The sequence below is a fragment of the Coregonus lavaretus genome (assembly GCF_964263955.1).
Source record: "Coregonus lavaretus genome assembly, chromosome: 10".
NCBI lineage: Eukaryota > Metazoa > Chordata > Actinopteri > Salmoniformes > Salmonidae > Coregonus > Coregonus lavaretus.
Window position 1 is genome coordinate 39143827 of NC_139997.1, and position 16755 is coordinate 39160581.

General features: G+C 42.9%; 1 protein-coding gene across 1 annotated transcript in view; it reads right to left on the minus strand.

Annotated features, from left to right (window-relative positions):
* The window catches only part of LOC311136644 (teneurin-1-like), a gene marked incomplete at both ends in the record, with an annotated part of 197434 nt that overhangs the window by 173586 nt on the left and 7093 nt on the right, over positions 1–16755 (minus strand). Inside the window, one exon of the mRNA XM_084170849.1 lies at positions 1059–1319. Within this exon, the coding sequence (XP_084026975.1) occupies positions 1059–1319 (261 nt within the window). The remainder of the gene's footprint in view (positions 1–1058; positions 1320–16755) is intronic.

Genomic DNA, 16755 nt, shown 5'->3' on the forward strand with positions numbered 1-16755 from the left:
TAGAAATTAGGTAGAACGGATTTAAGTTTCCCTGCATTAATGTCCCCGGCCACTAGGAGCGCTGCCTCTGGATGAGCGTTTTCCTGTTCACTTATGGCCTTATACAGCTCATTCAGTCCATTCTTAATGCCAGCATTGGTTTGTGGTGGTAAATAGACAGCTATGAAAAATATAGATTAAAACTCTCTTGGTAAATAGTGTGGTCTACAGCTTATCATAAATACTCTACCTCAGGCGAGCAAAACCTTGAGACTTCCTTAGTATTTGATTTTGTGCACCAGCTGTTGTTTACAAATATACACAGACCGCCACCCCTTGTCTTACCGGAGTCAGCCGTTCTATCCTGCCGATGCAGCGTATAGCCCGCTAGCTGTATGTTGTCCACATCGTCGTTCAGCCACGACTCGGTGAAACATAAGATATTACAGTTTTTTATGTCCCGTTGGTAGGATAACCGTAATCTTAGGTCATCCAATTTATTCTCAAATGATTGAAGATTGGCTAATAGGATTAATCCAGAAGCTCTTTTTGGTTATAAGAGAAGATGGCAGAAACCTTATGTACAAAATAAATTACAAATAACGCGGAAAAACACACATAATATAGTACAATTGGTTAGAGGGCTGTAAAACAGCAGCCATCTTCTCCGGCGCCATTCTAATTGGTGTATAGTACTGTTGATCCCAATGCCTTGAGGACCTTGACGCCTTGCAAAAGGTTTTACCGGACATCTTGCAATAGTAGTCACTATGGAGTTCTTGGGTTGACATCATGCACAGATTTGGTGGAAAACATATCAAAAGTGTTTAGCTTTAGTGCAGCTGGACCCATTTTCATTATTTTCATAGCAAAATGATGGGAAAATAGTGGGATTCACAGCTACCTATTGAACAAAGCTCAATCCTATGTACAGCATAGTTATTAACAGGTTATGAACAAAAACTAGATTCTTGTTTTATACATTTTGACGAAATGATAAGAACACACAGACAGTGGGCTATGTAGATAAGTGGTGTATAACCCCATGGTGTTGCATTTCCCGTGCCGTGTGGTCTTACCATTCTCACCGTCTGACTTCCTCTCCTGCTCGGTGTCAGTGAGAGACAGGACAGAGTTGGCTCTGCTGGACAGACAGGAGCTGTGCTCCGATTTGATCTCCTTCATCCAGAGTCTAAGGGCGTGGTCGGGCGAGGGCCCACCCTCCGTCTCTGTCTCCACATCAGAGCCCATGCCCAGTGGGTAGCCGTGCTGGGGGTTAGAGCGGAGCTCTGCCTGGTAGCTGGGCCGCGCTAGCTGGGTGGATTCACAGAAGTCCAGCTCTAGGAGAGAGAAAGGAAATAACCACATCAAGTCACATACTGTATGTATATCAATATGAACGTATTTATTTTCATATCTCTGCCAGTGTTTTATGGTGTTATATTATTTCATATATCAAAACAAAATAATATACTGTACACTGCAGTAAGTTCATCACTGAAGAAACTCATAATATTTTAAATAAACAGGCACTGCAAGACCCAAGAGGACACTATTTTGAAAGCTTTTGTACTTTGTAGAACTGTTGGAATGCTACCAATAATGGTATGTTACCTTCTTTAGACAGAGATTGTCAGATAATACTTTAGAATGTATTACTTTGGCTATTCATTAGAATTCACAAAATACCTCTAAATGGCTCACCTTTAAACATCAATCATTGAACAACCATCTACAGACCATTCTAACTAAATGAGAAACAAAGACTGTTTCTATTCTAATAAAACCGTGAGATAATTCATAGTGACATATGGTTTCAGGGACGAGATGCTGTGAAGTAAATTGAGTTTTTTCCATTCTAAGATCTTTCAAATAAGGCAGCGGAAAGAGATATTTTTGGTGCTCACTTATATATCCCTTGGGGAAGTGCTCACAACACATATGAAAATAGTCAGATTTCTTTACAGAGAATAGGCTTTATAGGTATCACAGTATCCACTATGTTGTCATACTCTATTTATTGAAAGGTAGCTGGTGGCAGTGAAAGCAAATTTGCAAAGACTGTTCTAGAGTGCAACATGTCATATTTTTGTCAGTGTACATCATTTCGAAACAATGTTTAGTCCACATTTCGTGTTTGGGGAACAGAATCATTTTATAATGAAGAAACAGAAACATTTTATAATGGAGAAACAGAACCATTTTAAAATGGAAAACGTATATTTTACTACTGCACGTTGATACATATCAGTATACTGGGTGGTACGTTGACCTACACTGTGCCTTCATATCCATTACTTCTGGATAAGCATTCTGGTATAGCCTGGGTGACAGTGTTTCTGCTCTCTTGCCAACTCTTTATGGATATCCTTATGGATATAAGCCCCGCCAATCGCAGTGCTCCGTTGGATAGCAACTGTCATTAACCAGGCTTGAGTCCGACCTGCCTCGGACACTCACATTTCAAATACAAGGAAGCCAATGAGGGTAGTGGAAAAAACAGAGTTTTCATCAAAATAATAAATGGTTTAAATGACTAAATAATTTATCAGTGCACCAGGGGTACTTGCGACTGTGATTCCAGAAATGCAGAGCCTTTTGGAAAACAAATTGAATTCAAAATGCTTGTTAGCTAGCTAGCCAGTCAATATAACTTGTTTTATCCAAATGCATGTTAGCTAACTAAGTTAGCTATATTATGAATTTAACTCTCATCTGCTGTCCACATCAAATCAAATTTGATTTGTCACATGCGCCAAATACAACAGGTGTAGACCTTACCGTAAAATGCTTACTTACGAGTCCTTAACCAACAATGCAGAGTTTTAAAAAAAGTAAGTAAGAAACATTTGCTAAATAAACTAAAGGAAAAATAGTAACACAATAAAAATAACAATAACGAGGTTATACACTACCGGTCAAAAGTTTTAGAACACCTACTCATTCAAGGGTTTTTCTTTATTTTGACTATTTTCTACATTGTAGAATAATAGTGAAGACATCAAAACTATGAAATAACACATATGGAATCATGTAGTAACCCAAAAAGTGTTAAACAAATCAAAATATATTTTATATTTGAGATTCTTCAAATAGCCACCCTTTGCCTTGATGACAAAAAACATTTTTTTTGGGGGGGGGGGGTTTGTGTGTGTGTCCGTGTGTGTGTATGTGTGTGTGTGTGTGTTGGACTGTCAGTGTAGTATGTGTATGTCTGTGGTTAGAGTCCAGTGAGTGTACATCGAGCCTGTGCAAGAGAGTCAGTGCAAAACATTGAAATAGATGATAATAAAATAAGGGTGTCAATGCAAATAGTCCGGGTGGCCATTTGATTAACTGTTCAGCAGACATATGGCTTGGAGTAGAAGCTGTTAAGGAGCCTTTTGGTCCCAGACTTGGTGCTCCGGTACCGCTTGCTTTGACTGCATGCTGACATTGCAGAGCCATTCAGTGACAAGCCACACTATATTACCAGGTTCCTGTGAAGCAATTCTTATGACAGTCCATCATAACATACCAGAGAGGCGCCTGATTAGCAAGGGGTAGTCTGTGGTTAATTTCATTGTGTATTAAAAACACAGTTCGGGATTGTTGTTAGGTGTTTTCTTTAATAGTTTGAATGGGGAATTGGGCTTCCCAGGAAAATGTTGTCAGAGATTACAATAGTAACCAAGGGGGTGGGGCTTAGCGAAGGGTTAATTGTCATGCAAAACATATCAATGGGCGAATTCATTTTGCATGGCCCAGTGCCCCGGGTTTGCTCATTTTCGACCATTCCATTGGTCCTAAGGAGAAGTCTCTCGCCTAATAACAATCGTGTTTGGCTTGACAATGACAATGGAGCTGTCAAAAGCACAAACAGATCTGGGACCAGGCTAAATCCGGTACATTCTGTCTACCATTTTCTGTAACAATATTTACATTAGTAGAGTGGTGCATTCTCTTTTTCTCGCTTCATTTGATGTTCAGAAATTGGAGAGGCATTCTGGAAGTTTGTGGATGCTGTGAGAATTCCCTCAGAATGAGGCGTTGGGAGCACCATCTGTTTTCACCACCTCCAGATTAAGGATGGGTGAACAATAATTCCCCCAGTTACCTTTCAAGACGGAATACAATATGATATCCTTCAAAATATATAATTCAGGACTAAGAATACTAATTTTAACTCACAAGTGTGAAAACTGAAAACACTTTCAGATTTCTAGGTCATTGTTGGAGTGGCACAATTAGGCGAGTTTGTTTTCACTTGAAAAAGCAGCAGAAATACTCTATGTAACGAAGCATTTAACTTACTAAATCTGGGCAAATTAGATACACTTCTTCCACGTCCGCTTTGCACCTCTATAACATGTGTGACCTTGAGCGATATTAACTTGAGCTGTGAAAAGTGTCTATGTACAGTGGGGAAAAAAATATTTTGTCAGCCACCAATTGTGCAAGTTCTCCCACTTAAAAAGATGAGAGAGGCCTGTAATTTTCATCATAGGTACACGTCAACTATGACAGACAAAATGAGAAAAGAAAATCCAGAAAATCACATTGTAGGATTTTTAATGAATTTATTTGCAAATTATGGTGGAAAATAAGTATTTGGTCAATAACAAAAGTTTCTCAATACTTTGTTATATACCCTTTGCTGGCAATGACACAGGTCAAACGTTTTCTGTAAGTCTTCACAAGGTTTTCACACACTGTTGCTGGTATTTTGGCCCATTCCTCCATGCAGATCTCCTCTAGAGCAGTGATGTTTTGCGGCTGTCGCTGGGCAACACGGACTTTCAACTCCCTCCAAAGATTTTCTATGGGGTTGAGATCTGGAGATTGGCTAGGCCACTCCAGGACCTTGAGATGCTTCTTACGAAGCCACTCCTTCGTTGCCCGGGCGGTGTGTTTGGGATCATTGTCATGCTGAAAGACCCAGCCACGTTTCATCTTCAATGCCCTTGCTGATGGAAGGACGTTTTCACTCAAAATCTCACGATACATGGCCCCATTCATTCTTTCCTTTACACGGATCAGTCGTCCTGGTCCCTTTGCATAAAAACAGCCCCAAAGCATGATGTTTCCACCCCCATGCTTCACAGTAGGTATGGTGTTCTTTGGATGCAACTCAGAATTCTTTGTCCTCCAAACACGACGAGTTGAGCTTTTACCAAAAAAGTTCTATTTTGGTTTCATCTGACCATATGACATTCTCCCAATCCTCTTCTGAATCATCCAAATGCACTCTAGCAAACTTCAGACGGGCCTGGACATGTCTGGCATTGCAGGATTTGAGTCCCTGGCGGCGTAGTGTGTTACTGATGGTAGGCTTTGTTACTTTGGTCCCAGCTCTCTGCAGGTCATTCACTAGGTCCCCCCGTGTGGTTCTGGGATTTTTGCTCACCGTTCTTGTGATCATTTTGACCCCACGGGGTGAGATCTTGCGTGGAGCCCCAGATCGAGGGAGATTATCAGTGGTCTTGTATGTCTTCCATTTCCTAATAATTGCTCCCACAGTTGATTTCTTCAAACCAAGCTGCTTACCTATTGCAGATTCAGTCTTCCCAGCCTGGTGCAGGTCTACAATTTTGTTTCTGGTGTCCTTTGACAGCTCTTTGATCTTGGCCATAGTGGAGTTTGGAGTGTGACTGTTTGAGGTTGTGGACAGGTGTCTTTTATACTGATAACAAGTTCAAACAGGTGCCATTAATACAGGTAACGAGTGGAGGACAGAGGAGCCTCTTAAAGAAGAAGTTACAGGTCTGTGAGAGCCAGAAATCTTGCTTGTTTGTAGGTGACCAAATACTTATTTTCCACCATAATTTGCAAATAAATTCATAAAAAATCCTACAATGTGATTTTCTGGAGAAAAAAAATCTCAATTTGTCTGTCATAGTTGACGTGTACCTATGATGAAAATTACAGGCATCTCTCATCTTTTTAAGTGGGAGAACTTGCACAATTGGTGGCTGACTAAATACTTTTTCCCCCACTGTATATCCTTTTCAACAATAAGTTAACTTACTCCAGAGAGGATGATGCATCCTATTTTATCCCTAATCTGTTCTGCACTGTTTGGTCAAATCATAACTTCCAACAATAACAAAAAGAACAGTGCCCAAAGCTTCAGCCGCAAACCCAGCATGTAGAAAGACCAATGCTTAATCTTTCATTATGATTGATCTGTTTATTTGTTTATTTGGATCCCTGTTAGCTTTTGCAGAAGAAGCTGCTACTCTTCCTGGGGTCCACAAAAAACACAAAACATGACAAGTAACAAAACACTGATAGACAAGGACAGTCACACACATTTAAAATACAGCGATATACAAACAATGCAACAAAAAAATAATACAAACAATACAACTAAAAAATAATGTGTGTGTTAGTTTGTGTACAGTGGGGAGAACAATTATTTGATACACTGCCGATTTTGCAGGTTTTCCTACTTACAAAACATGTAGAGGTCTGTACTTTTTATGATAGGTACACTTCAACTGTGAGAGACGGAATCTAAAACAAAAATCCAGAAAATCACATTGTATGATTTTTAAGTAATTAATTTGCATTTTATTGCATGACATAAATATTTGATACATCAGAAAAGCAGAACTTAATATTTCGTACAGAAACCTTTGTTTGCAATTACAGAGGTCATACGTTTCCTGTAGGTCTTGACCAGGTTTGCACACACTGCAGCAGGGATTTTGGCCCACTCCTCCATACAGACCTTCTCCAGATCCTTCAGGTTTCGGGGCTGTCGCTGGGAAATACGGACTTTCAGCTCCCTCCAAAGATTTTCTATTAGGTTCAGGTCTGGAGACTGGCTAGGCCACTCCAGGACCTTGAGATGCTTCTTACGGAGCCACTCCTTAGTTGCCCTGGCTGTGTGTTTCGGGTCGTTGTCATGCTGGAAGACCCAGCCACGACCCATCTTCAATGCTCTTAATGAGGGAAGGAGGTTGTTGGCCAAGATCTCGCGATACATGGCCCCATCCATCCTCCCCTCAATACGGTGCAGTCGTCCTGTCCCCTTTGCAGAAAAGCATCCCCAAAGAATGATGTTTCCACCTCCATACTTCACGGTTGGGATGATGTTCTTGGGGTTGTACTCATCCTTCTTCTTCCTCCAAACACGGCGAGTGGAGTTTAGACCAAAAAGCTCAATTTTTGTCTCATCAGACCACATGACCTTCTCCCATTCCTCCTCTGGATCATCCAGATGGTCATTGGCAAACTTCAGACGGGCCTGGACATGCGCTGGCTTGAGCAGGGGGACCTTGCATGCGCTGCAGGATTTTAATCCATGACGGCGTAGTGTGTTACTAATGGTTTTCTTTGAGACTGTGGTCCCAGCTCTCTTCAGGTCATTGACCAATTCCTGCCGTGTAGTTCTGGGCTGATCCCTCACCTTCCTCATGATCATTGATGCCCGACGAGGTGAGATCTTGCATGGAACCCCAGACCGAGGGTGATTGACCGTCATCTTGAACTTCTTCCATTTTCTAATAATTGCGCCAACATTTGTTGCCTTCTCACCAAGCTGCTTGCCTATTGTCCTGTAGCCCATCCCAGCCTTGTGCAGGTCTACAATTTTATCCCTGATGTCCTTACACAGCTCTCTGGTCTTGGCCATTGTGGAGATGTTGGAGTCTGTTTGATTGAGTGTGTGGACAGGTGTCTTTTATACAGGTAACGAGTTCAAACAGATGCAGTTAATACAGGTAATGAGTGGAGAACAGGAGGGCTTCTTAAAGAAAAACTAACAGGTCTGTGAGAGCCGGAATTCTTACTGGTTGGTAGGTGATCAAATACTTGTCATGCAATAAAATGCAAATGAATTACTTAAAAATCATACAATGTGATTTTCTGGATTTTTGTTTTAGATTCCGTCTCTCACACTTGAAGTGTACCTATGATAAAAATTACAGAACTCTACATGCTTTGTAAGTAGGAAAACCTGCAAAATTGGCAGTGTATCAAATACTTGTTATCCCCACTGTATATGTTTGTGTGTCCCCTCACAGTCCCTGCTGTTCTATTAGTAGTTTTTTTATCCATTTTTTTAAATATAATTTTGCTGTTTGCTTGAGTAATTGGAGATGGAAGGGAGTTCCATGCGATCATAGTTCTGTATAAAACTGTGCATTGCCATGAATTAATTTTGAACTTGGGGACTGTGAAGAGACCCCTGGTGGCATGTCTTGAAGGGCAGGGTTCGTCAACTAGGTTTGGCCTCGGGCCAAATTTTTTCTGAGCTAGTAGTCGGTGGGCCAGAACGTAATTAGTATATAATATTAGCACAATGAATTGGCCTACACCACAAATTGAACAACATGTTTAACAAATCAGATTAGTACATAATAATTTCAGTGACAATAACATATTCATTTCAATCTGATTGCGCTTATAAAATCACCATGTCTCTATTCAAATCTTATTTTGTCAATTTCTCTGTGCGTTGATTGGTGGGGAAAAACAGGTATACGTAGTCTACTGTAGGCTACACTACATTCGTTCAGAACAATTAGCTTGAGTATCAAAAGAAATGTGGATAATGAAAATCAAAGTTTCAGGGAAGAATGTACAGAGAGATATGCGTTCATCTTACCATATTTTCCCAATGCCAAGCCAGTGTGTCTTATTTGCAATGAAAATGTCGCTGTTAACAAATAATTCAATCTCAGACGTCATTATGAATCTAACCATGGAACTTTCAAAGTGGCCTTCCCACCCCAGACAGAGGCCCGACGCAGAAACATTGAAGCGTTAACTGCAAGCTACACACACTGCTTTTTTGACTGACATATTCTGTCACTTAAACGGGTTAAATCTCCAGTTACAAGGAAGAGGGAAAACAGTCGTGGACATGGTGGAAAAAAATTGAGGTCATTACTAGGACGCTTGAGTTGTTCGATTCGGACTTGTCATCTGGAAGGCTACTGCACTTCAGCACACTGAAGAAACGACAGGCAGAGAGACCAGGCCACAGCATTGTCACAGAGGTGATGGAAGATTTCATCAAGCAGCTGAGGGACAACTTCTCCAGCAGATTTGAAGACTACAGCACGCCCAAGGATATCATTGCGTTTATACGTGATCCTCTCACAGTCCGCCCAGGTGGAGAATTCTCCTCCCTTGCTAAGAAAACGATACCCTCGCTGGATGAGTCTGCAATTCAAACTGAGCTGATTGAATTCCAGACATCGAGCCAAATCAGGAATGCGCTCAGGAGTGCCAAATCCTTGTGTGCGTTTTGGGTGGCATTCTCAGAGGAATACAGCACAATAAAGAAACTTGCATTTTATGTGCAAACAATGTTTGGATAGACATATACCTGCAAGTCCTCATTTTCCTCTATGAACGCAATATAGACTCACGATAGGAACTGGCTTTCAATCGAGGACTGCCTGCGCATCAGATCGTGTCCGAGGGGAAATGCAACTTTGTCCATTGAGTAAGTCACTTAGTGGCCTATATGACTGTATTTAGTAAATACTAACATTATTGTGAGTGCTTATCCAGGGATATTTAGGTCTCAAGCTGACAGTATTTTCTGTTTGTTCTGTCGTTAAAGGAGCAGGCTATCCCGATATAGACATTGACACAGCCATCGGCTTTTTTCTTTAAATGATTGCTTTATGTAGGATGCTACATTTTTGGTCAGTTGTAATTGTAAGTAGGCTTAATAAAAAAAATCCCACTTCTATTAGGCCATATATTTTTTTATTGTGAAAGATGTTGTTAAGCCTCATAGCCTACCTCAGCCAGTTAAGTTATATTATATAGGCCTAGGCTCGGAAGAAATAGACTCCAATTAAGCCCTCTTGTTGTTTGTAAAGTCAAATTAAAATGAAGATTATTGTTGAAATGAATTACTCGACTGGTGTTGGTTGCATAACAAGTTAGCTATATTTTCAGAACCAGGCGCTGTTCACCTCCTATTGATTGCGCTGCGGTTGCAGCTTTACGTTTCAAATGGTCCGCTGCCTGCTTTATTAGTTGACTGTCTCCTGCGTTCTCTCTCCTCATGAATTAAGTTCAAATGTAACTTTTGCATTATTTAGGAAGGGTAACTTCCTTCTTGGGACATTGCATTTGGGAGTTCTTGCATCACGGGTCCGAGATTTTTGTATTATTATTTTTGTATTTTTTAAATGCATAATTAATTTGGGGGGCTTTGGGGGGCCAAATAATATTGCTGGTGGGCCAGATTTGGCCCGCTGGCCACCAGTTGGGGAACCCCGTTGTAGGGTATGTATGGGTGTCTGAGCTGGATGTTATTGATAATGCAGACAATCTGGAATCTGTCACAGTAATATTTCTCATAAAAACTAGAAGGGAAGCAGTTAATCTCTCGTTAACCCTCAAACAGGAAAGACTGGCATGCATGTTGTTGATGTTAGTTCTGTATGTGCAGTTAAGGGCAAAGTGTGCTGCTCTGTTTTGAACCAGCTACAGCTTTGCTAGATCGTTCTTTGCTGTACTTGATCATATTACCGGACAGTAATCAAGGTGGGAAAAGACCAGAGCCTGAACAACTAGTACAGTTGTTTTTTGTGTAGAAAACGCACAACATATTTTTATAAACAGACATACCCATCCCCATCTTCACAACAACTTTGTCAACATGACTTGCCCATGATAATTGACCATCCAATGTTATACCTAGGAATTTAGCTACCTCAACTTGCTCAATGGTCACAACCTTTATGTACAACTCCAGTTGAGATTTAGGTCTTTGTATTTAAAACCAGTTTATTATTAATCACCCATTCTGATACTGACTGTAACTCCTTATTTAGAATTTTAGTGAGCTCACTGGCTTTGGGTGCTGACATGTAGAGTGTGGAATCATCCGCATACATACAGCGCATTCGGAAAGTACTCAGACCCCTTGACTTTTCCACATTTTGTTACGTTACAACCTTATTCTAAAATGGTGTCACGACTTCCGCCGAGGCTGCCTCCCCTCCTTGTTCGGGCAGGTTTCGGCGTTTGGCGTTACCGGCTTACTAGCTACTGCCGATCCATTTATCATCACTCCATTTGTCTTGTCTTCAATCACACACACCTGGTCCTTATTCCCTCATTAGTCATGGTATAAGTGTTCCCTCTGCTTCCTTGTCTGTGTGGGTGATTGTTTGTTTGTGGAGGTTAGTGAAGCTCGGTGGAGCTCGTGTATTGTGTATCGACTGAAGTATTTTTCCCGTCTGCCTTGTATTTTCCAGTGCGCCTGTTTTGTGCCCTGGAGAGTGTTTGACGCATTTCTGCGTAAACCTGTATTTTGCGGATTAAAGCCTGTTATTCTGTGATTTACCCTCCTGCGCCTGACTCCTTCATCCACCTCATCACAGAATCACCCACCCGATATGGAGTCAGCGGGAGAGACGCACATGCCTGGAGTCGTGGAACGGGTCCAGGAGCATACAACTATGCTAGCCAGCTTGGGTGAAGCGATGGGTCGGGTTCTTCAGGTCATCCAACGCCTGGAGAGGAGAGAGCCCAATCCGTCGAGACCAGCTGGTCAACCGGATCCCGCCACCTACACCCCAGCACCCGGAGGGATCCAGATATCCTGACCAGGGGAGTTCGACGGGACAGCGGCGCCGTGCCAAGAATTCCTTCTCCAACTGGAGCTCTACTTCTCCAGCATCCGACCGGTTCCATCGGAGCAGGAGAAGGTGTCCGCCCTCGTCTCCTGCCTCTCGGGGAAAGCCCTGGAGTGGGCCAACACGGTGTGGAACAAAGGAGGAGCCGCGTTGGAGAACTGCGGGGAGTTCGCTCGCCTCTTCCGGGTGGTCTTCGATCACCCGCCCGAGGGTCGAGAGTTGGGCGAGCGGCTGGTCCACCTGAGGCAGGGGATGAGGACTGCGCAGGACTTCGCATTGGAGTTTCGGACGCTGGCAGCGGGGTCCGGGTGGAACGAGCAGGCCCTGATCGACCATTTCCGGTGCAATCTGCGGGAGGATGTCCGACGGGAGCTAGCCTGCCGAGACACCATGTTGTCCTTCAACAAACTGGTGGACATGGCCATTCGTTTGGACAACCTGCTGGCAGCCAGAGGACGTCCTGGTAGGGGTCTGCCCGTTTCCACCCTGGACGACTCGGATCCCGAGCCGATGAAGCTAGGTGGAGCCACCGGACGAGAGAGCGGAGGAGGACAGTGACAGTGCCACTCTGGTGGCACGAAGGGACAATACACTACACGTCGTAGTCAACATTCTTTTGGGCCGAGAGGCGGCAGGCAGGGCACTCTCGCATCACCCCAGGTATCAAACACCCACACTCGTTCAGAGCCCTCTGCTGCGTACTGTAAAATACACATCTCCTTTCCTGAGCACATGGTACTTCTCCAGTGTAAGGCGCTAGTCGATTCAGGCGCAGCTGGGAACTTTATGGACAGGGCATTCACACACCGTATAGGCATTCCATTGATTCCCCTATCCATTCCACACCCCATCAGAGCACTTGATAGTCGACCATTAGGGTCCGGGTTGGTTAAGGAAGTTACTGCACCAGTCACCATGATTACCCAGGAGACTCATTGTGAGCATGTTACTTTTTTCATTATTGAGTCTCCTGCTTTCCCTGTGGTATTAGGTATCCCTTGGCTAGCACTCCACAACCCAACCTTCTCATGGCCGCAGAGGGTTCTCACCGGGTGGTCGCGAGAGTGTCAGGGTAGGTGTCTAGGTGTTTCCGTTGGTGCAACAACGGTGGAAAGTCCAGACAGTACCTCCACCGTGCGCATTCCCCCTGAATACCTCGATCTGACGCAAGCGTTCTCTAAAACGCAGGCGACTAAATTCCCATCTCATTGCGCGATAAACCTCCGGGTAGACGCTGTACCTCCCAGGAGTCATATACCCCATGTCACAGGCTGAAATGGTGGCTATGGAAACATATGTCACCGAGTCCCTGCGCCAGGGGTATATACATCCCTCCACTTCACCCGCCTCCTCAAGTTTCTTCTTTGTGAAGAAGAAGGACGGAGATCTGCGCCCGTGCATTGATTATCGACCACTGAACAAGGAGACGATAAGATTTAGTTATCCTCTCCCCCTCATTCCTTCAGTGATTGAATCAATGCATGGGGCGCGCAATGGATTACATTGTTTTTTCTTCTCATCAATCTACACACAATACCCCATAATGACAAATAAAAAACGTAAATATTACCTTTACATAAGTATTCAGACCCTTTACTCAGTACTTTGTTGAAGCACCTTTGGCAGCGATTACAGCCTCAAGTCTTCTTGGGTGTGACGCTACAAGCTTGGCACACCTGTATTTGTCTCCTCTGCAGATCTTCTCAAGCTCTGTCAGGTTGGATGGGGAGCGTCGCTGCACAGCTTTTTCAGGTCTCTCCAGAGATGTTCGATCGGGTTCAAGTCCGGGCTCTGGCTGGGCCACTCAAGGACATTCAGAGACTTGTCCCGAAGCCACTCCTGCGTTGTCTTGGCTGTACGCTTAGGGTCGTTGTCCTGTTGGAAGGTGAACCTTAGCCCCAGTCTGAGGTCCTGAGCGCTCTGGAGCAGGTTTTCATCAAGGATCTCTCTGTACTTTGCTCCGTTCATCTTTCCCTCGATCCTGACTAGTCTCCCAGTCACTGCCGCTGAAAAACATCCCCACAGCATGATGCTGCCACCAACATGCTTCACCATAGGAATGGTGCCAGGTTTCCTCCAGACGTGATGCTTGGCATTCAGGCCAAAGAGTTCAATCTTGGTTTCAGCAGACCAGAGAATCTTGTTTCTCATGGTCTGAGAGTCCTTTAGGTGCCATTTGGCAAACTCCAAGTGGGCTGTCATGTGACTTTTACTGAGGAGTGGCTTCTGTCTGGCCACTCTACCATAAAGGCCTGATTGGTGGAGTGCTGCAGAGATGGTTGTCCTTCTGGAAGGTTCTCCCATCTCCACAGAGGAACTCTGGAGCTCTGTCAGAGTGACCATCGGGTTCTTGGTCACCTCCCTGACCAAGGCCCTTCTCCCCTGATTGCTCAGTTTGGCCGGGCGGCCAGATCTAGGAAGAATCTTGGTGGTTCCAAACGTATTCCATTTAAGAATGATGGAGGCCACTGTGTTATTGGGGACCTTCAATGCTGCAGAGTTTTTGGTGTCCTTCCCCAGGTCTGTGCCTCGACACAATCCTGTCTCGGAGCTCTACGGACAATTCCTTTAACCTCATGGCTTGGTTTTTGCCCTGACATGCACTGTCAACTGTGGGACCTTATATAGACAGGTATGTGCCTTTCCAAATCATGTCTAATCAATTGAATTTACCATAGGTGGACTCCAATCAAGGAAGGGGTCTTTCCGAACGCACTGTAGTCATTCTAGCTTTGTCTAAGATCAGTGGCAAATCATTTGTAAAAATAGAGAAGAGTAACAGCCCAAGGCAACTGCCGTGAGGGACACCGCAATGTACATATCTGATGTTAGAGAAGCTTCCATTGAAGAACACTCTCTGGGTTCTATTGGATAAATAACTATCCAACCATGTGATAGCAGGTGATGTAAAGCAATAGCAAGTCTGTTTTTTAAACAACAATTTCTGATCAATAACATCAAAGGCTGCATTGAAATCTAACAATACAGCTCCAACTAGCATCTTATTATCCATTTATTTTAACCAATCATCAGTAATCTGAGTCAGTGCAGTACAAGTTGAGTGTCCTTTTCTATATGCATGCTGAGTCAGTAGTTAACTTGTTCTCTGAAAAAGAGCATTGTATTTGGTCAAACACAATCCTCTCCATCAGTTTTCTAAGAACAGGCAGCAAATTGATTGGGCTGCTGTTAGAGCCAGCAAAAGGTGCTTTACTATTTTTAGGCAGAGGAATTACTTTAGCTTCCTTCCTTACCTGTGGACACACACTCCTTTAGGCTTTGGTTACAGATATAGCAAAAAGGGGTGGCAATAATTGTAGTCTGCAACCATTCTCAATAGCTTCCCATCAAGGTTGTCTATACCTGGTGACTTATTATTGATGGATAACAATATTTTTCTACCTCTCCGACATTAACTTGACCAAATTCAAAACAGCAATCCTTCTCTTTCATTATTAGATCTTTTATACAAAATGATGATGGTTCACTGTTCAATGTTGTCATTTCACTTTGAGTTTTTCCACTTTACTAGTGAAATAGTCAATGAAATGATTGGCAATATCAACTTCAATGAACGATGGAGATGAATTGGGTTTTCTGCACATTATATCATTTAAGGTACTCCACAGTATTTTTCCATTGTGTTTTATGTCATTTATCTTTGTTTAGTAATATAATTTCTGCTTCTTTTTGTTAAGTTTAGTCACAACATTTCTCAATTTACAGTACGTCAACCAATCAGCTTAGCAGCCTGACTTCTTTTTCATAATTTCTTTGAACCATACAATTGTTCAATTTATCATCAATCCATGGGTCTCTAATAGTTATCACACTTTCTTAACAGGTGCATGCTTGTCAACAATTGGCATGAATCATTTTACAAATACTTCCAGTGCTGTATCTGGATTCATTCCTCATACAACATAATTCTGAGAAAACAGTTTATATGATCTCTTATAAATTACTTTAAGCCCAACCTTTGGAGCAAAGCTTTGCAGCATTAGTGAAGATACATGATCAATACAAGTGGATGTAATAGATCCAACACAATTGGTATGCACTCTAGTTGGTTGAGTGATAACCTGGGTCATATTACAGGCATTGGTCACAGTTAGAAGCTTCCTCTTGAGAGGACAGCTAGTTGCTAACCAGTCAATGTTCAGGTCACCCAGAAAATAGACATCTCTGTTAACATCTCACACATTATTAAGCATTGCACACATATTATCCAAATACTGACTGTTAGCATTTGGTGGCCTATAGCAGCACCCCAAAATAAGAGGTTTTAGATGAGGCAGTTGAACTTGCAACCACAACACTTCAACAACATTTGACATGAGATCCTCTCTAAGCTTCACAGGAATATGGCTCTGAACATATACAGCAACACCTCCCCCATAGGCATTCCTGTCTTTTCTGTAGAAGTTATATCCCTATATTGCTACTGCTGTATCATCAAAGGAATTATCGAAGTGAGTTTCAGAGATAGGACAGTATATGAATGTTATCCGATGTTAGCAAGTTATTGATTTCATGAACCTTATTTCTAAGGCTATATTAATATGGACGATTTTTAGCCCTTTCCTTGGTAGCTTATCGGAGATAGACATAATATGGAGACAAAATAAATATGTGTGTGTGATGTTGGGCTGAAGCTACTGACCCTGAGGCTCTCTCATTCCTCCCAGGCTTTTGGGAGGGAGGGTGGACAATGAGCCTGTCGTAGTGGATGTGAGCAATGTTCCCATGCTCTCTGGCAACTTTCATTGCTAGGATAAGTTATTTCCGCCTCTGGCGCACAGCTTCAGAGAAGTCCTCGTTGAGGAAGATGTTGGTTCCTCTCAAGTTCTTGGCAATCTCGTCCTTAAACCTCAGGAACTCGACCACTATCGGCCTGGGTCTGTCACCTAGGCTGGTTACATATTTTCCAGACCTGTGGGCGCGCTCCACATCAATCTTCGTATGATCCATCTGCAGCTTTTCAGTGATAATTTGTCTTACTTTCTCCTCAGTCTCGGCCCAGTTCTCATGTGAAAACTCTGGTATGCCATCCACAACGATGTTATTGTCCCACTAGATCAGTGGTCACCAACCTTATCTGAGTCAAGATCACTTTTGCAGTCGAAAAGCAAGCCGAGATCTATCGCTCAGATTTCTTTTTAAACATGACGTTTTTTTTTTT